Source organism: Chiloscyllium punctatum, chromosome 2 (genome assembly GCF_047496795.1).
Source record: "Chiloscyllium punctatum isolate Juve2018m chromosome 2, sChiPun1.3, whole genome shotgun sequence".
NCBI classification, from domain to species: domain Eukaryota; kingdom Metazoa; phylum Chordata; class Chondrichthyes; order Orectolobiformes; family Hemiscylliidae; genus Chiloscyllium; species Chiloscyllium punctatum.
Genome location: NC_092740.1, coordinates 85,323,099 through 85,343,145, shown reverse-complemented (window position 1 = coordinate 85,343,145; position 20,047 = coordinate 85,323,099). Strand labels below are relative to the sequence as shown.

Genomic DNA, 20,047 nt, shown 5'->3' with positions numbered 1-20,047 from the left:
AAGCCTCTGAAAGCTTCATAAAGTATTCCTTGCTTCTAGTTGCAGTTGCAACTTTGCTGCGTAACAGCAGTTGTTAGTTAGAATGTTTGCTGTATGTGATCATTTTGGAGGGATCTTGTAGGACCCATAAAGCCAGATGGATACTGCTCACTGATGCAGCAATCCCTTTCACAATATGTGCTGCTTTGTCATCAATAATCTATCAATGTAATATTTTTATTATAATATAATTAATTTAATCTATCTTACAATGGACAGTAATACATCTTGGTAAGAGCTGTGGCATAATGTGATTAATCAAATTTGGAAGAGCAGGCAAGTCCAGAATAGATTCATAAATAATTCTTTGGGACTTAAATACTTGTACTACTTACTTGCTACACACTCATGTGGGGGTTGGTTAGGTCAGTTGGCTGCTTTGTGATGTGGAGTGATACTAACAGCAGGGGTTCAATTGCCATGCTGACTCTGGTTGCTGTGACAATCCTGCCTTCTCAATCTTGCCCCTTGCCTGAGGTATAGTGCCCCTTAGAGTTAAACTCATGAGCAGTTGTGTGTGTGTGTGTCTCTCTCTCTCCCTCCCCTCACCCCCCAACCTCCCACCTCTCTCTCTCTGGGACTATGGCTGCTACTACATGCAACTGTTGTTTGGGTTTGGGGCATTACTGCCTTTGGGGATAATCCACTTAAACAACATCCATCTCCCACAGCAGCAATTTCAACTTGTCAGCCAGCGAGCATGAACTTGGGTGGTGCAGCATGCCTGTGTACTGAAAGATTTGCTTTTGCTGTTTTCGAATGGTTTTGCTTTTGGTTTTAATGCTTACACAAAGTTTAGAAAATCTGCAAAACAATCAACTCTTTAAAGAAAGATAAATTATTTTTCTGTCCATGTTCCAGCCTTTGGTAGAATATTTATGTGGATGCTTGCTGTTATGTTTTCCAAATAGTTTCTGCCAAAGATGTCATAAGACAACCTAATTAGTTCGATAACTGGGGAGATTTTCCTAACAACACATTGATGATACTTTACTTTGTATTCACCTCTGAATTCTCTTCAGTATATTAGAGTCTCATATGACACAGAACTGCACCAGTTGCTTTACTTGATGTTGAAGGAATGGCTGATGGAACTACCAAAGCTGTTAATATCTGTCCATGGTGGTAGCCAGAACTTTGAACTTCCTCCAAAACTGAAACAAATCTTTGGGAAAGGACTTATCAAAGCAGCTGAGACTACAGGGGCCTGGATAGTGACAGAGGGCATCAACACAGGTAGGTTGAATTCTGTTGATCACTTTTGAGGTTCAGATTTTTTGGACGCCAGAACTGTTTGATTACTGAACAAATATGAAGAAACTCTTCGATTTGCTTGCATAGTAATTTTGTAAATTTTCAGAGTTGGTGTGTTTCAAGGTAATGATTCATATTTTATCCATTTATCTGAAAATCTATGAGAAATTTTTACTCATTTACATAGTCATGTGGACAGAGGAAGACATAGCCAATTGTTTTCCATATTATAAAAAGATAGTATAGAAATTAAAATAATTAAAGTCACCCACTTTAACTCCTCTATTATTTTCTCCATAACTCTGTAATTTTCCAATAAATTTGCTGCTCTACAGTTCTCTAGTTGATCACATATAGAACACATCCAGTAATTCATTGGCATCTCCATGTTTCTTAACTTCAACCTAAAACACTCGGTCCTTGACCCCTCCTAGACATCTTCGGTCTCAAACACACTAACTTGCTCCTTATTAAGCTCTGCCACTCCTCCTTCCTGGCAATCCTGAACACCTTGTATCCAGGTATATTTAGCACCCAGTCTTGTCCTTTTTGAGCTAGGTATCCAATGTCACCACAACATCACATTTTCAAAAACCAAAAGCAGAAATTGCATGAGAAACTCAGCAGATCTGGCAGCACTTCTGGAGAGAGAAATAGAATAATAGAAGAGTTCAGTGACCCTTGAGATCACATTTCAGTGTGGATATCTGCAGTTCACCAATATCATTTCACGAAGAATGTACATTGAAGCAGATGCACTTTCTATCTTCCTCAAACCTTTATGCCCTCCCTCCCCTATTAATTCCTTAGTCATGCATTCATCAATTTGCCCTGGTATTACTGTATTCACTAGTATGTAACACTGTGAATAACCAAAGGTTACTACTTTTGATATTTTGCTCGCTACTCTCCTTCCTAGCTCCTTGAAATCTGCCTGTAAGTCCTTTTCCCTCTTTCTACCTACCAATATGGGCCACAATTTCCAGCTGTCTATCTCCTTCTGTCAGAATGCTGAGCAACCACTCGGTAACTACCCTGCCCTTGGCAGAAGGAAGCAACATAGCATCCTGGATTCATGATCTATCTATATCTCTAACTAATTAAAGAATCCTCCACCAATTTTACTTTCCTAAAATACTCTATGCCATCGCATCTGGACAGCTAATTCACCTACAGTGGACCTGTGAACTTAGCTCTGGCTGTAATCCACAGATGAACCATCACTCACAACAATGTTCTGAGTGGAGGCAGTGGAATAGTGGTAATATCACTGGATTATTAATCTGGAACTTCAGGCTAATGTTCTGGGGATATGGGTTTGAATCCTTCCATGGTACAGGGTGAAAATTGAATTCAATAACAAAGAAAAATCAGGATTTAAAAAAACCTACATCTGAAGTTAAATGTAACTGCTGTCAATTTTTGTAAAACCCATTGTTCACCACTATCCTTTAGGAAAAGGAAATTAGGATCTCCAGGCCCACAATATGATTGATTCTGAACTGCCCTCTAGGCAATTAGGGTTGGGCAATAAATGCTGGCCTAGCCAGTGCTGTCCACATCCCATGAATGAATTTAAGAAACGGAGTACTTATCATAAAGCAAGATGCATTCAGAGAATGTCTGCACTGCTTTCTTTGTCCTCCTTTGGTGGCTACCGTACTATCTTGGCCTGTGTGCCTTTAATGTGTGGGGTGACCACCTCTAGAAACTCAGAATCCGCGTAGGTCTCAGCCTTGAGAACGTACCACAGTGAAAAGAACTGCTGCTCAAACTCCTCCAATTGGTGATACATCTGAATATGAAGCTCCCAAGTGGAGTGGGATTGTGCATTGCAGGATGGAGCCTTTATGAAGTCAATAAACTGAACAGAAATAAAGACTTATTAGGATTTATATAAATGAATTTAATTAGTATTTATGAATTTATTAACTAATTTTAAGTTATGTACATTTAACTCTGATACTGACGCAATAAAATCTCCCCATTGCAAAGATCAAAAATTAACATTTTAGTATTTACTAGACAGTCATCCACCTACTGCCTTTTGTTGCTTCTGGACCTGCTTCTGTTTGTGTTGAAGCCCAGTCTCTTCATGCAACTTGCAGATCGCAGGCTTGACTTTGCCCCTCACTGCTCCTCCAGTTATTTGGCCATTTATCCCAATATCTCCTACTGGCTGAGCACAAAATGTTGTTTACAATAGCCTGATGCAGCTCTTTGGGTATTTCTATGACATTACAAGCTGTAAATATATGCAAATTGTTATTGTCTGGTTAATGACTTCCAATTAAATTAAACAGCAACAGTATTCGTGTTCTCTCTCTCTCTCATATATATATATATATTTATATATACAGTATAATTAACTTCTTTTGAAATTAGGAACTTCTAGACATGTTGGAGATGCGATAAAAGACCATACCTCCCCATATTTACGAAAGATCTGCATAATAGGGATTACACCCTGGGGAGTCATTGAAAACCACAGAGATTTGATTGGACAAGACGTAAGTGACCTGTGACTAACTAATCAAAACTTTCCATCTCAAATAACAGAACAGCATTAGTGTTTCACTCTAGTGAAGGCAATGGTTGATGGTGATGTTGCAGGCTTGTAAACCTGTGATCCAGGTTACTAAAGTGGCTTCAAATTCCACCATGGCTGATGGTGCAATTTGAACTTATTTAACAAACCTGTAATTAAAATCTATTCTGATGGTGACCATGTAACCATCGGAAAAGCCCATCTGGTTCACTGAGGTGATCTGCTGTCTTTACCTTTTCTGGCCTGCACATGGCTCCAGACCACAGCATTGTTACTGCCCTCTGAGATGGCCTATCAATTTAGTTGTATCAAACCACAATGAAATATAAAAGGACTGCAGGACATTGGCTCAGGCACTGGGAAGTGACAATCGCAAACTCAGTCCTGTTGACACTGCCACGTGTTTCTCACTATCCTGTGAGTAATTTGTTTGTTCCAAAATTAGGACAACTGTCCATCAGACTAGTCAAGCAACAGCATGATCTAACCACACTCATCCAAGCATCACCATCCTGAGCAGGACAAGTCCACCAGAGTTTGGGAATTGGGGAGCTACCTATGAGTCATTGACATTGACTCTGGACCTCTTGAGTCTCCCAGCACCAGGTAAAATACGGACAAGGAAATATTCTGGTGATTGCCAGCTTCTACCCTCACCCCATAACTGATAAATTAGTATTTCTGCATGTTGAACACTGATAGGAATAAGCACTGAGAATGGCAAGGGCACAGAATGCTCTTTGGGTGGGGATTTCAATGTCCATCACTCAAGAGAAGCTTGGAAGAACTAATACTTACTGAAATGTTCAAATCCTAAAGGACATAGTTGTTAGATTCTGTTTGTGATAGGAGGTAATAGAGAACCACCAAGAGGGAAGAAATCTACTTGGGAGTTGGGATACCATGTTACAGCTGGAGAAGACATTGGTAAGACCACATTTGGAATACTGTGTACAATTCTACTCACCCTGCTATAGGAAGGATGTTACTAAACTGGAAAGGTTGCCAAAAAGATTTAGAAGAATGTTACTGAGGTTACAAGGAGAGGCTTGATGGGCTGGGACCTTTCTTCCCAGAGGGTGGGAGGAATTAGCTCTATCACATGCCACTTGTTTACCATACAGTTAATCCTGTGCTGTAGCTTCACCAAATTGACACCTCATTTTCAGTTATGCCTGGTGCTGTTCCTAGTATGCCAGCTTGGACTCTACATGGAATAAAAATTAATCCTTCAGTGTAATTGTAATCACAGGATGGGAGACAAGTAAGGCCTTGAGTTTACAGATTGAGGTCAAATACAATTCTGCTATTGCTGATGGCCACAATGCCTCTTGAATGCTCAGTCTTGAGTTGTTAGATCTGTTGAAAAACTTCCCATTTAACACAATGGTAATGCCGCACAACATGGTGCAGGGAATCCTCAACATGAAGATGTAACTTGTTCTCTATAAGGGCTGTGCAATGGTCACTCCTATCATCACTGTCTGTGACAGGTAGTTTGGTGAGGACAATGTCAAGTAGATTTTTTTCCCTCTTGTTGGTTCTCTACTACCTCCTACCACAAACAGAATCTAACAACTATGTGGAAGTTCTGTATTTAAAATACTTGCATCATAAAATTGTTTAGCTGAGCATTTTAGTTAAATGTTTTGTCAACTAACAGACAGGTACCCAAAGATATGCAGGTTAAGTGAATTGGCCATGCTAAATTGCCTATAGTGTTCAGGGATGTGTAAGTTAGATGCCTTAGTCAAGGGTAAATGTAGAATGTTAGGTAGAAAAATGGGTGTGGGTGGTTTACTCTTCATAGCTGTTGGGCCAAATGGCCTGTTTCCACACTGTAGGGATTATATTCTAACCCTGAAAGCAAATACAGTAGATAGATAAATTGTTCAACAGGGCATTGTTATGTGTTATAAAATATTTTCTTTATTTTTGCAGGTATTTGCACTGTTTATAAGGAGTAAAAGACTAATATTTTCATAATGTTTTAAAGAAGCTTGTATACATGCATTTCCTCAGGTAGTGCGACCCTATCATACACTTGGTAACCCATTGAGCAAGCTGACCAGTTTAAACAGCAAGCACTCGCACTTCATCCTAGTAGATGATGGAACTGTTGGAAAATATGGGAATGAAATGAAGCTGAGAAGGAAGCTGGAAAAATATATTGCACTTCAAAGAATCCATACTCGTAAGTATAAGCTGACAATCACCTTGTTTGTGGAGAAGATGAGTCCTTCCCTTTCCGGGTACATAAAGAATACCTGAGTATAAAGACCCATTTAATTGACCTTTGGCCCTAAGGAACATCCAATTTCCTGAGTGGAAAGACCAGAAAAATTGAGGTTGCTGGTCCCCTGCTTTATTTATTTATTTTAGAGGTTTCTCGTGGAGGATATTTAGTGGTTTGTGCCAGACCTTCCTGGCATTATACTTCATTTCATTGTGGCAACAGGTACTGAATTCGCTGCAGCACTGCACCTGGAACATGGCAGTACCATAATTGAGCCAAGTTGGTGCATGGCCAGCCTGCATTACTTTACCGTTAAATACATGCTGCAACACATTGCGTGCAGTGAAGTGTAAAGCCAAAGCTGATTCCAGGCACCTTACCTCTGACAAGAAGGTTTGCCAAAGTTCCAAGTGCAATTAGATGATATTTAATAAGTAAAAGACAGGACATCAGCTGTCCTGACTGTTCCTTCACAAACAACAGCAGACAGAGGGAGAGTAACCCTTACACATTCCTACATGGTTGGGTCCACTTTAATCACACGCCCCACCACAGGACGACCTTTGCTAGATGAGGTTTGTATTACAACAAGTTATTTTATGCTATTAAAGGTTAAAATGAGGGCAACTGATGTACAAACCTGAGGGCAACTGGTGTACAAGAGTTGAATAGCTCTTATTCATTCTTATCAATATTGGATTCTGACATTTGTTGCTTTAGGTATTGAATTCCATGTCTCTTCATTATCCATAGAATGAATTATCTTTATTCCCTATAAAAAAATATTATTTGAGGTATACATGTTAAATATTTTGTTTTGCTATTTTTAAAGTTGAGTATGCACAGTTTACATGTTTTAAGTTTACTTTCCAAATCAATAGCCTTGTGAGATCTTTTGATACAATTAAGCTTTTCCTTTTCTTCCCAATGTAGGGATGGGCCAAGGTGTCCCTGTGGTGGGGCTGGTGATTGAAGGTGGACCTAATGTCATCCTGACCATATGGGAATATGTAAGGGATACTCCCCCTGTGCCTGTTGTTGTATGTGAAGGAACAGGCAGGGCAGCTGATCTTCTATCTTTTACTCATAAACATACTGCAGATGGTGGGTATGTTCCTTGTAAATATGTTATTTCATACACAGGAAATTGCAGGATAGCAGTATTATTTAAAAAAAACCTGTTGTTTATGCTATCCGGGTTAGTGTTAGGACCATTCTATAATTTAATAGGTTAAATCCATTTTTTATTAACATTATGTTCTGAAATTGTAATGTTGCTTTGGATATTGAATTTCATATCTGTTTGTTATTTGTATCATGAAATCTATATTTAATTGTCTTTATTCTCTATATACAGATACTTGATGTATATGTCTTTAAGTATTTTATATTGCTTGTTTTAAAGTTGAGAAAGCTCAGAAACGTTGGGTTTCAGATATTTGAGTGGGACTTTTTCTTATCTTCATTCTACAGTGCTTAAATTGGTTGTGTGCTTGGGGTGGGTGTGAAATGGGGCCAGAAGAAACATTCAGGAGAGGCAAATACCTAGTACAACATCAGCATGTAAAACATTCTCAAGCGATGTTTAGCATATTGCAGGAGAATGCAACCTAGACAATTAGGATTATAGAACAACTGAAAAAAAAGTTAAACAATTCAGGGATCTGAGCCTGTATCTCTACGTGTAGAGATATTAAGTAGAAAGGAAGAACTGTTTGGGGCCAAGAGTCAAGGATTCATATCCATTTCAAGTACTAGAGTCATAGAGTCTAAGAGACGTACAGCATGGACACAGACTCTTCAGTCTAACTTGTCCATGCCAACCAGATATCCTAGTCCCATTTGCCAGCACTTGGCCCACATCCCTCTAAACCCTTCCTATTCAAATACCCATCCAGATGCCTTTTAAATGCTGTAATTGTACCAGCCTCCACCACTTCCTCTAGTAGCTCATTCCATACACGCACCATCCTCTGTGTGAAAAAGTTGCCCTTTAGGTCCCTTTTATATCTTACCCCTCTCACCCTAAACCTATGCCCTTTAGTTCTGGAGTCCCATGCCCCAGGGAAAAGATCTTGTCTATTTATCCTATCCACGCCCCTCACGACTTTATAAACCTCTATAAGGTTACCCCTCAGGCTCCGCTCTCCAGGGAAAACAGCCCTAGCCTATTCAACCTCTCCCTATAGCTCAGATACTCCAACCCGGGCAACATCCTTGTAAATCTTTTCTGAACCCTTTCAAGTTTCACAACATCCTTCTGATAGGAAGAAGACCAGAATTGCACGCAATATTCCAAAAGTGGCCTAACCAATGTTCTATACAGCTGCAACATGACCTCCCAACGACTGTACTCAATGCTCTGACCAATAAAGGAAAGCATACCGAATGCCTCCTTCTTTATCCTATCTACATACGACTCCACTTTCAAGGAACTATGAAACTACACTTTGTTCAGCAACACTCCCTAGGACCTTACCATTAAATGTAAAAGTCCTGCTAAGATTTGCTTTCTCAAAATGCAGCACCTCACATTTATCTAAATTAACCTGCATCTGCCACTCAGCCCATTGGCCCATCTGATCAAGATCCTGTTGTAATCTGAGGTAACCTTCTTCGCTGTCCACTACATCTCCAATTTCGGTGTCATCTGTAAACTTACCATCTATACCCCCTATGTTCACATCCAAATAATTTATATAAATGACGACAAGCAGTGGACCCAGCACCGATCCTTGTGGTACACCACTGATCACAGGCCTCCAGTCCGAAAAGCAACCCTCCACTACCCCCCTCTGTCTTCTGCCTTTGAGCCAGTTCTCTATCCAAATGGCTAGTTCTCCCTGTATTCCATGACATCTAACTTTGCAAACCAGTCTCCCATAAGGAACCTTGTCGAACGCCTTATTGAAACCCATATAGGTGACATCTACCACTCTGCCCTCATCAATCCTCTTTGTTACCTCTTCAAAAAAACTCAATCAAGTTTGTGAGACATGATTTGTCATGCACAAAGCCATGCTGACTATCCCTAATCCTTGCCTTTCCAAATACATGTACATCATGTCCCTCAGGATTCTCTCCAACAACTTGTCCACTACCGATGTCAGGCTCACCCAGTCTATGGTTCCCTGGCTTTTCCTAGTTGGCTGTGACAATGATTGGCACCTCCTTGAACCCCAGAATTTTTTGGCACTGTAGCTTATTGACTTCCCAGATCAGCCAAGATCATATTTTAAAAGTTGAGCCCTGCTTGCACTTAACAAGACTTCTTCAATAGATAGTCTCTTTTAAATAAAGTTCAAACTGAATATTCAGCCATTACTCAAGCGTTTAACAATGGCATTTGTGGCTTCATCTATCACAGGAAATTATATCCTGGCTTGGAAGATGAATTATTATTAATGATCCAGAAAACCTTTAATTTTGGGCAGAAGCAATCAGATCATTTGTTTAAAATTCTTATGGAATGCATGGAGCACAGAGAATCAGTGAGTATGTTCAACTCAGCAGTGAAAATATAGAATGTATTTTCAAAGTTTCTTCAAAGATGGCTGGTGCAAGTGCTTCAATACAGATTTATTTATTTGATACTTGCAGTTAATTTTATTGAAATAACCCTTCAATTCATATGTTTTGGGGTGTGCGTCGAAAAATGTTATAATATAAGCAGCGACAGTTTCCAATAACATTGATATTGGGTTTTTTTACTTGAATAACATTGGAAGGAGAGACTTTACAATGTCTTGGATAATTGATGCAGTGGAATCTGTTCTGTTTCACAGGGTAAATTTCATAAATCTGGTAATAGAGAGCATATATGTTTACATATGTGCAAACTTGTCTATGTATAGTTGTTGGTATGTGTTGTGGTCATAGTCATCAGAACCATCAACGATGCCTTAAGTAGATTCACTACTAAACCTTTCTTCTGATTGGTGTTTAGTCTTTCTTCACTGATAGCAAGTGAATCTTTGGAAGAAGAAAGGTTTGGTCCTTTTGGACAGAATAAGTTTATTGCATAGTACATTATAGCTACATTACATCTGAGTTGCATGGGATTCTTCTGTGTTACTTCAGACCCAACTTAAAGGTAAAATTACTGCTACCTACTAAAGAGATTTAAAAATTAAAGAATAGTTAGGTCTGCCCTGGAGCAGCCTTTAGAACCTAATGGGTGGAGCTTTTTGTATGATGTCAGTTAACCATTTCAGGTACTGATTGCCTTTTACGATAATTGTTTGAAAGAATTAACATAAAATGGTAGGAATTGTTCTCATGGCTGTGGGAGATGTGATAATTTCTGTGGTTGACAAAACTACTTCAATGGCCTGTGCAGACAGAATGAGCATTTGATTTGCTTTCGTCAGATTAGAAAGCCTTCCTATATTCTTGGAGGCGTTATCTGTATCTGCCTCTGGGTTAAGTGTGAAATCCTGTAAATCAGAGTGTTCTGATAATGTTGGAGACTTAAGCAAATGCTAGAAGTTAAAGGATTAACCTATTTTTGGAATTCAGTATTAAATATAGAAAGGGGGACATACAGTCATCTCATGCCTGCCCTTGTCCTTATTCATTAATAGCTTTGGCTAACAAACACCTACCAATTTCAGGTTTAAAATGAAGAATTGTTCAAGTATCAGTTGCTGTTGTGGAATAGAATGGTAAACTTCTCCCACTCTGTATGAAGAAATGGGCTGGACTTTACAGTTTCCTGTCATGCGTATTTTCCTGGAGGAGGCACATAAAATATATTGGATGTCCAGTCCCTCTCCCATCTGCCTACCTTGACCTGTTCCCCAATATCAGGGACAGTTAAAGTGCCTGCTACACCAACCAACCTAGTGAGTCCCTTAACTTCCTAATTAATTGGCAGCTAAAGGCCTAACTATCACTACCATAAAACAATTGACAGAAAGTTGCTTTCAGTGCAGTGGTGGTGTACCCACCTCTGAGCCAGGAGGCTTGGGTTCAAGGCCTACCCGCCCCAGAGATGTGTAATGACATCTCTGACAAAGCTAGTTTAAAGAAAAACTAAAACACTATGTTGCAGTAGTAGTGTCCCTTCCTCTAAGCCTGTTTCAAATCACATCTGCTCCAGAGGTGTTCAATAACATCTCTGAAAAGGATTGATGAGAAAATATTCAAACTTCTGGGCAGTAGCCAGCATCTCAGACTGCAATCCCTATCCTCAAAACTGCTTCTTTGAAAAGGCTGAAAGGAAGGAGGGGCATTTTAATGGGGGGGGGGGGGGCTTGTACATATCAAGGGCAATTCCCAATAGGTCTCACAATTCCCATTTTATTCCTCCTCATCTGGCCTTCAGATATCACCCATCCCGAAAGAGTAAGGACTCTAGGACCACAGAAGCACTCTGGGATGATGTCATGGAGCAGATCCTCATTGGCATAAATAGTACAGTGTGAGCAGAGTTAAGAAATAGAAGAAAACATGGAGTGCTAGGCACTTGCCTGCAGCTTACCATATTAATGTTCAAAATGTGCGAGGGGAAGCTTGTGGAGATAGTCCAACTCACATGAGACAAAAGATTTTATGATGTGGAGGTGCCGATGTTGGACTGGGGTGGACAAAGTTAAAAATCACACAACACCAGGTTATGGTCCGATAGGTTTATTTGGAAGCATGAACATTCAGAGAGCTGCTCCTTCATCAAGTAGCTAGTGGGGCAGGATTATAGGACACAGAATTTATAAGTAAAAAATTCAAAGTGTCATACAACTGATGCGATGTGTTAGACAAACCAGATGGCTGTTAAGTCTTTAATCACTGAGAATGGGGATGCAGGTTTTGATTTTGTCGAACACATCTCATTCTTAATGTGTTATAAGAAGGCCAGGCTTGAACACAGCTCTGAAGCTTGCCTTCTCTTTGAGCAACCTATCTTGAACCCAAATTCATGGATGTGGGTGTAAAATCATACAATCCCACCCAACTCTTTGCATACTAATCCCCTTCCTTTGAGCACATGCCCCCTTCCTGCCCTAAAATTCCAGGACCTCTCATTCCAGTAAGCACCTTCCTTCTTTGTGAAAAAGTCTCAGCTGAATCCACTGGGTGTTCTGGTGCTGTTGGGATGACTAAAGCTGGCAGACCCTAGCTCTCAAGTGTAGCCTTCCTGCTCATTGAGGGATCAGAATACAACCCTCAGCCTGTTTATACTGTCCCAGTGTCTTATTTTTGCAGGACAGGGCTTTTCAATTTTGCCCTTTTGGGACCTAATGGTTTTCTGGGAATTAAGGGAGGGAATGGGATATGGAAAGTATCCCTGTTAAGATCAGTCGATGTTGTTGAGAGTGGAATTTTATACCAATCCAAACAGGAGTTGGCTTGAGGTGTTGGGGATTTTAAAATTGGCAGGCTGGGAATATCATTTAACTGTCTCCATTGGGATTTTTCAGCAGCAATGTGTGGGGCTGTGGGGCGATGCTGGGCGGTGGGACAGTGGGGTAGTGGGACGGTGCGGCAGTAGGATAGTGGGACAGAGGGGCGGTGGGGTGCAAGGAAACCGTTGGGCTGCTGGCCTGCCCTTTGGCCAATTGAGGCATCATAGGAAGCCGCTGCTGGTAATAAGGGAACCCATGCAATATAGTAAGGCTGACAGATGTATCCTGAAGATATTGTTGAGGCTGAGGAAGTCCTTTCTATTTGGGTAACATGTCCTCAATGCAGGTACTGCCCAGTTTCATATGTCCCACCCCCGACCCTTCAGAATCCCGTCCCTACGTAAGATCAGCAATTTCCAGAAATAATTGCCTCAGGGAATAGGTTTCAGTCCCAGCAGTGGTCCACTGTTCCCTGTGGAACAGCAGACAGGAATTCCTCCTGGATTAAAGTGGAGGTCTTGCCCTGAAACAATTAACAGTCCAGCGCTTATAAAATCAACTTGCAATTCCTGGACGGTAGGAAGTTGGCTTACCTTTGACTTTTAATTGGCTTTAATTTCACTCCTGATTCCTCAACCAGAGGGAAAAAAAATGTCTCCCCTTCCAAGCTACTTGATTACCTTGAACGTATCCAAGTGCCCTGTTATAACTTCTTTAAAATAACTTCTGATGTTTTCCTTAACAGATATGAAGTTAACTGTAGATTTTTGCTTTGTGTCTCCTTCCTTTTCTAAATAAAGGAGGTACATTTTCAGTCCCACTTCCAGTCTGATGGGACTGAAGCAAAGGAGATTTGGAAAATTCAAACTAATGCATGATTTATCTTCTGATGTGAGGGCTGAATAGCCTATCCCCGCTCCTTTGAGTCAATAAAGCTGGAAATCTCAGCAATGCAGAAAGACCATTTGATTGGTGAAGTGTATCACAAAATGAACCCTCAGTAGGAGGGAGGAAGAAAATTGGTAATGAAAAGAGAGATAAGAAATAGTGGGAATTCAAAATAGCTACAAAATAGAAAGAAAATAAAGATTCAGATAAAACTTCCATGTTATGTTTGTGCATGAATGTATGTGGAAGGATAACAATTCATTTTCTTTCATGAAAACAGATTACAATTTTTGATGCTGACTCTGAAGAACAACAGGACATTGACTTGGCAATATTAACTGCTCTCCTTAAAGGTAGTCTATTGCATATAAATTAACAAGGAGGGAGGGGGAATCACGTCAGGGTCTGAATGATGTGAGATTTAGGGTAGTGTCGTAAGAGAAGTCTGGCAAGACAATTTTGATGTTGGCATTATCTAGCTCTATCTTTTATAAAGTGGTGAGGTGAGTTTCTCACTGGGCAGTGGCAAGTTTCCAATTAAAGGGGAGTAATAGCTTGTTAAATACCTTATTAACGTCACAACACACCTCACGAATACTCAGCTTCCCATTTTACCAAAAGTGCAAAGCAGGTTATATGTCAAAAAATCTTGACACGTAAGTCAGAGTGGGGACTCAGTGACTTCAGCTTCCCACTTGCACTCAAAGACCTCCATGCCAGCCTCTGGGCACCGAAATCTCAGGGTGCACTCAATCCCACACAACCCACGTCCACAGACATTGTCATCTGACAGGTTCCGTCCCCTTGGAAGTCTCATGGCACATCTCCAATCCACTTACAGGACGCTTCTGTACTTTGGTGCAGCACCTTTCGGGCTGCAGCAAGAACACTGTAGCTGCAAGGACACTGCAGGCTCAGAGACATGCAACTAGGTCATGAATTGGAGCAGGCTGCATCTTGAGGCACTTCACTCAGTGTAATAAACCTCACTCACTCTGAGTCAAACTGAATGTTCACAGCATTCCTGCTTGCATCACCTTTCCTTGCCTCTTTGTGTTTGCTCCCTCAGCCAGAGATATCAGGCTCATCTTGCTGCTGTTTTGACTTGTCACTTAGCTCTGAAACAGAAGCTGGAAGTTGACCATGTTGTCAGCACGCATCAGTCATGTTAAGGGAGGGTTTCTGGCACACTTAGTCAAGGACAGCCTTTGATACCAGTCTAGATGCTTGGACATGGTTAGTCAAGCACCCATGGCAGTCAGAGTCAGAGTTCTCTTCACATAGGGGTGACGAGTTGAATGTTTGAATGCTGACTGCCTGTCTTGACACTTTTTGTCCTGTTTAGGACTGATTTCCTCCTGGAATGAGAGAGAGGCAGCGAACAGGGAGATGAAAGCGAGTGGCACAGCTATTATTTTAGGCACGTGTGAGGAGGTATCCTGAGCGAATGACTAGGCAGCATTGAGGGCAATTTGCTGTGTTCAGGATTGGGGTGAGTGAGTGAAGGAAAATGGTGCAGGCAATAGTGAGAGCATTAATTTTGATGGGAGGTGGGCACAGTTGACAGATTGAGTGTGAGGTATCAGAAAGACGATGGTGGCACCGACACTGACAGAGGTTGTTGACCTCCTTCTTGTAATGCTGTGTTTTTCTCTTCTACCAAGGGTGGTGATCACTCAGCAGGCTAGCATGGTCTGCTTTCATGACCTCCCCTGCTGTTCACAGGGGTGGTGTAAATCCCTTGTCTGCACTACCCTATCCATCAGGACCACCTGGCCCCTGCCCTCAAGGTATGGCACTGATTCCTCCTGACTTCCATGTTCAGGGCAACTGTGCAGAGCATTACCGAGCTTGTCCAGGTGCTCAAAAGTCTTTTCAAGATGACCCAGGCACAATAGGTGCCAATCTTCTGCCAGATATCAGCTGAGTGGCGAGTTGTTTTGGGAACTGCATGTGCTAAGATGGGGATAGAGTTAGAGAGTTAAAGAGACCAGTTTGGTATGATACAATGAGAAATCTCGCCAGATCTTGTGGAGAGAATCCTTTCAGGAAGCCCAAAGCAACTTGTACTTAGCCAACAAAATGTAAGATCGCTTTCTTCATAGGAATCTAATTTCATTCTTTTTGTTTCCAAAGGTACCAGTACTTCTGCATCAGATCAGCTAAGTTTGGCTTTGGCATGGGACAGAGTAGACATTGCAAAGAAAAACATTTTGGTTTATGGACAACATTGGAAGGTACTCAATATTTTAATAATATAATCAAATATTGAGGTCCCCACTAACATGGATGTGGGTCTTCAGTCAATTCAATTCACTTTATATTATATCAAGAGCCAGCTGAAGGCACTGGACACTAAACAAGGCTTGATAGTATTTTGGAATAGTACAGAAAATTTATGCTACAGAACTAACAGTACTTAGTTCTTTGTTGACAGTAGCAGGACAGGTTGACAAATGAGTGCATAAGCTGCTTTGGGTCCCTGAGCTTTATATAGAGAAGCAGAGAGTACAGAAGGAAAGAATTTATGTTGAATGTTTTTAAAATACTGGGTCAATGTTAGTTTGTGATTTGAACCAACCATCAAAGCTGTTCCACTGACAGTTTAGAAAATTATCCAATTATGTCCTATACACAAAATGCAGGATAGATCCAATCCAGCCATATCAGTCTACTCTTGATCATCATAAAAGTGATAGAAGGGGTCATCATCAGTATTATTAAGTGGCACAAACCCCAAGATGTGAGCTGAGATTGTTTGCCCTTGACATCAAGGCAGCATTTAACCGAATGTGGTATCAAGGAGCTTTAGCAAAACTGTAATCAGTGGAACTTGGGGAAAACTCCCCAGTTGTTGGAAGATGGTTGCGGCTTTTGGGAACCAGTCATCTCAGGCCTACGACATTGCTGCAGGAGGTTAAGTAAATTGTTAATAATTATTAGGAAACTGCTGGATTGTCATGAAAAAAATGATGTGGTTTACTAATGCCCTTCGAGGGAGGAAATCTGCCATCGTACTCCCTCTGGGCAACATGTGACTTCAAACAAACAGCCACATAGTTGACTCATTGCATTCTGAATTGGCATAGCAAACCAATGAGTTTTATCAAACATGCACAGGATAAATTATAAATGTACCTACCTTGTGGGGAAGTGATGGCCTAGTAGTATTGTTGCTAGATCTAGTAATCCAAACACCTGTAATGTTCTGTGGACCCGGCTTTGAATCCCATCATGGGAGATAATGATTTGAAATAATTATGCAGGAGTTCCTCAGATTGGTGTCCTAGGCCCAATCATGTTAAGCTTCTTCATCATTGGCCTTCCCTCCATCTTGTTGGTGTTTGTTGATTATTGCAAATGTTCAGCACCATTCATGACCCCTCAGATACTAAAGCAGTCTATGCTCATATGCAGCAAGACCTGGTCAATATTCAGCCTTGGGCTGATAAATGACAAGTAACACTCACATCACACAAGCGCCGTACCAGACAAGTGAGAATCTACACCTTGCCCCTTGACATTGAGTGTCATTATCATAGCTGAATTTGCCACTGACAACATCCTGGGGGATTACTGTTGATCAGAAACTGAACTGGACTAGCCATATAATTACAGTGGCTACAAGAGTAGGTCAGAAGCTGGGATTTCTGTGGTGAGTAACTTGCTTCCTGAATCCTCGAAGTCTGCCCACCATCTACAAGGTACAAGTAAAGAGTATGATGGAGTTGTCCCTGCTTGCCTGGATGATGTAGCTCCAACAACACTCATGAAGCTTGACTCCATCCAGGTCAAAGCAGTCCACATGATTCATATCCTGTCTAACACCGTCAGCATTCTCTGCCTTCATCATCGACATACAATGGCAGTAATGTGTACTACCTAAGAGATGCACTGCAGCAACTCACCAAGGTTCCTTAGATAGCAGCTTTCAATCCCATGACCTCTACCATCCAGAAGAACAAGAGTTGTAGATACATGGGAAGACTACCAGTTGTACATTCCAGTTCAAACTACATAACATCCCAAAACAGAACTGTATTGCCATTACCCTTACTGTCACTGGATCAAAATCATTGCACTCCCTACCAGCAATATGGGTATACCTGCACTGCATGAACTTCAGTGGTTCAAGAAGGCAGTTCATCACCATGTTCTCAAGAACAGTTAGGTGTGGACTAGTCAGTGACACCTACGACCTGTACAGACAGCTGGCATTTCATACAGCACAATACCAACTACATAAGGCTCAAATCTCTATTATGTCTGAGGAAGACTTGGTATGGGGGCCGTCTTGTGGGTCCTGATCTCTAAGCATGAGATCTGAGTTCGAGTCCTGCTCTGGGACTTGATGGCCAAGGGATGAACTGATTGACTGTCATCCTACAAATTATTCCAATATGCCTATGACATGCAATCAGAATGGAATGCCTCCTGATCAGCCAGAACCAGCGGTAGTGCAATAGTCACAGTTATATAATCCATGTGCACATTGCTGTCATGGTTTGAACTCTGTGCCAAACATCCTCTTTGCTTTTGGTGACTTCCAGAAGGACAATTGAGGCCTTGCTTCTCACCCTAAGTACTGAGTCACTGCAGATGTGATTTGGGAACTCAAATTATTGAGAGTGCTACCTGGAGAGGAAAATATAGTTTTATGATTAGACAATTTAGTTCACAATCCATCTGCACTCTGAAATTTGGCCCTTTGTTATAATACTGGCAGAAGCCTTGGGAAAATGGCTGATTTGGTTGGATAAGTAACTGCAGGTGAAATATTTGTTGAGCTAAGGGCCAGAGAATCAATGGGATTAATTGGATAGTCTTTTCAAACACAGGCAGATATACACTGTTAAAATCGTTAAGGCTCATTAGGTTCCATGACTTTATGATAACCTGGGTACTGAGAAACAGCTGGTTGCATTGTTGTTGGTGCCATCATTCAAATGTTAAACCAAGGCCTTATCTGCTTCCTCAGGTAGGCATCTAAGGTGCTAAGCACTTTGAAAAGAAATGGAATTGTCCTGGAACCCTTCTTTCTAAGCCCATGTTACCAATAGCATATCAACTAGTGATTCACCTTATGATAAGACTGTATGTATAAATAGTACTGCATTTTCCTCCCCAATAACAGTGACTGTAATTCAGCAATAGGTCATTATTTATTAAATGTTTCTAGAATGTCTTCAAAATGCTATACTATTCTTAAAGGTATATAATATTGGAAAGAATGTGTAACATTTATACAGCACTAAGAAAGAAAAGAATATAAGTCGGCCATTCAGGCGATTGACCCTGCTTCACCATTTAACAAAGACATAGCTGATTCAACCCTGAAATACGTTTTACGAACATTATCCCCATTACATTTTAGTCTTATTGATGATCAAAACGTCTTTCAAAATATACTTGAAGACTGAGCTTCCAGAGCCCTCTGGGGCAGAGATACTGGAGGTTCTTGTTATAGATTTTGCTTGACCACTTAAAGGAAAAGACTGCAAGCTTAACATTCCTATTCAAATTAGCACACCTGTGAATTCTAAAATTACTAATTTTCTGTACAAAACTCTCAGTGGTAAGAAAATGTCTTGATATACAGTTCCCTGAGTACAGCGTGTACTATGCTAATTGCCCAACTCCCAGTCTTTGTGGAAGTCTACAACATTGAGGCAAAAATCATATTGTGGATCAGTGGTTTAGTTATCGCCAAGGTCATACTCACATAATGAGTACAGTGTAGAATAATTTGGAACAGTCAGTGTGTACAAATAGCAACATTTTCTTTCAAAGGAAAACTTTTATTGTGTTCATTGACTTCTGCACAGAAAAGCTCTCTGAGGACTCTGCAAACAGTGGTTGGTGGTTTCAGCTAAGCTGTGTGAAATGTTTTCCTTTCCATCCTGTCACATGAGAGGGACCATTAACTACTTAACTGGTTAACCTTTATTCTTCAATTTATATTGTAAAAATAAAAAGATTACAATTATAGGGTTCCCGAAACTACAGTGTTCAAATCTGTTCTACATTATTTTCTCCTCCTGAACAGAAAGCATTGTTTGGATAGATTGTGGATGAATAGATTTGTACAAGTTCCAAAACAACTTTTTCAAGTATATCTATTTGTCTATTATTAATGCACAATGGAGCCGAGTACGCCTCTAATCAGCCTCAATGCTTCAGACCCTTATCCACGTTTGAGAGCAAAGGCATTTAAATAGAGGGAGGTTGGCTGTGATACCTGCAAAGAGATTTCATGTGCTCCTCAGGGTTCCACAAGAATTTTGCAGACTGTGATCAGTTGCTTCCTGATGCTTCTCTCACCCTCAGTACTACCTGCTTGTAGACTTGCTTGATCTCCGGGCTGGCCCAGAGTCTGTGAGCTACTTAAGAAACAAAGATTGCAGAGGTCTGACCCTCAAAATGGCTTTGGCATCTTGTTGCAGGAAAAGGTAAGTATTCTGTACAGTATCCCGACCCCTTTCCATTGCTGGATCTTGAGTTGGAGATTGTGTTTGGGAACAATTCTGCTGCCCCGATGGCCCGCCTCACCTCATGGATGTCCAGACTTCAGCTGCTGGATCTGTCTGAAGTCTATCCTATTCAGCATGGTCGTAATACCACACAATGCAACACAGGGTATCCTCAATGTACAAGGCTCGGGGGCATGGGTGTGGGATGGGGATGGCGTGGGAATGGTCAGTTGTAATCAGCAGGAAGTTTCCTTACCGATGTTGAACC

General features: G+C 40.9%; 1 protein-coding gene across 4 annotated transcripts in view; it reads left to right on the top strand.

Annotated features, from left to right (window-relative positions):
* trpm6 (transient receptor potential cation channel, subfamily M, member 6) overlaps nucleotides 1-20,047 on the top strand; it is a 168,667-nt gene that overhangs the window by 54,131 nt on the left and 94,489 nt on the right. For 3 of the 4 annotated variants that reach the window (XM_072585013.1, XM_072585004.1, XM_072584993.1), the window contains exons 5-11: nucleotides 1,062-1,275; nucleotides 3,679-3,803; nucleotides 5,864-6,035; nucleotides 7,011-7,185; nucleotides 9,445-9,568; nucleotides 13,590-13,662; nucleotides 15,446-15,546. In XM_072585013.1, coding sequence (XP_072441114.1) covers nucleotides 1,062-1,275; nucleotides 3,679-3,803; nucleotides 5,864-6,035; nucleotides 7,011-7,185; nucleotides 9,445-9,568; nucleotides 13,590-13,662; nucleotides 15,446-15,546 — 984 coding nt within the window. Of the gene's footprint in view, nucleotides 1-1,061; nucleotides 1,276-3,678; nucleotides 3,804-4,366; nucleotides 4,448-5,863; nucleotides 6,036-7,010; nucleotides 7,186-9,444; nucleotides 9,569-13,589; nucleotides 13,663-15,445; nucleotides 15,547-20,047 lie in introns of those variants that run through there. The other variant, XM_072585023.1, reaches the window with a different exon arrangement.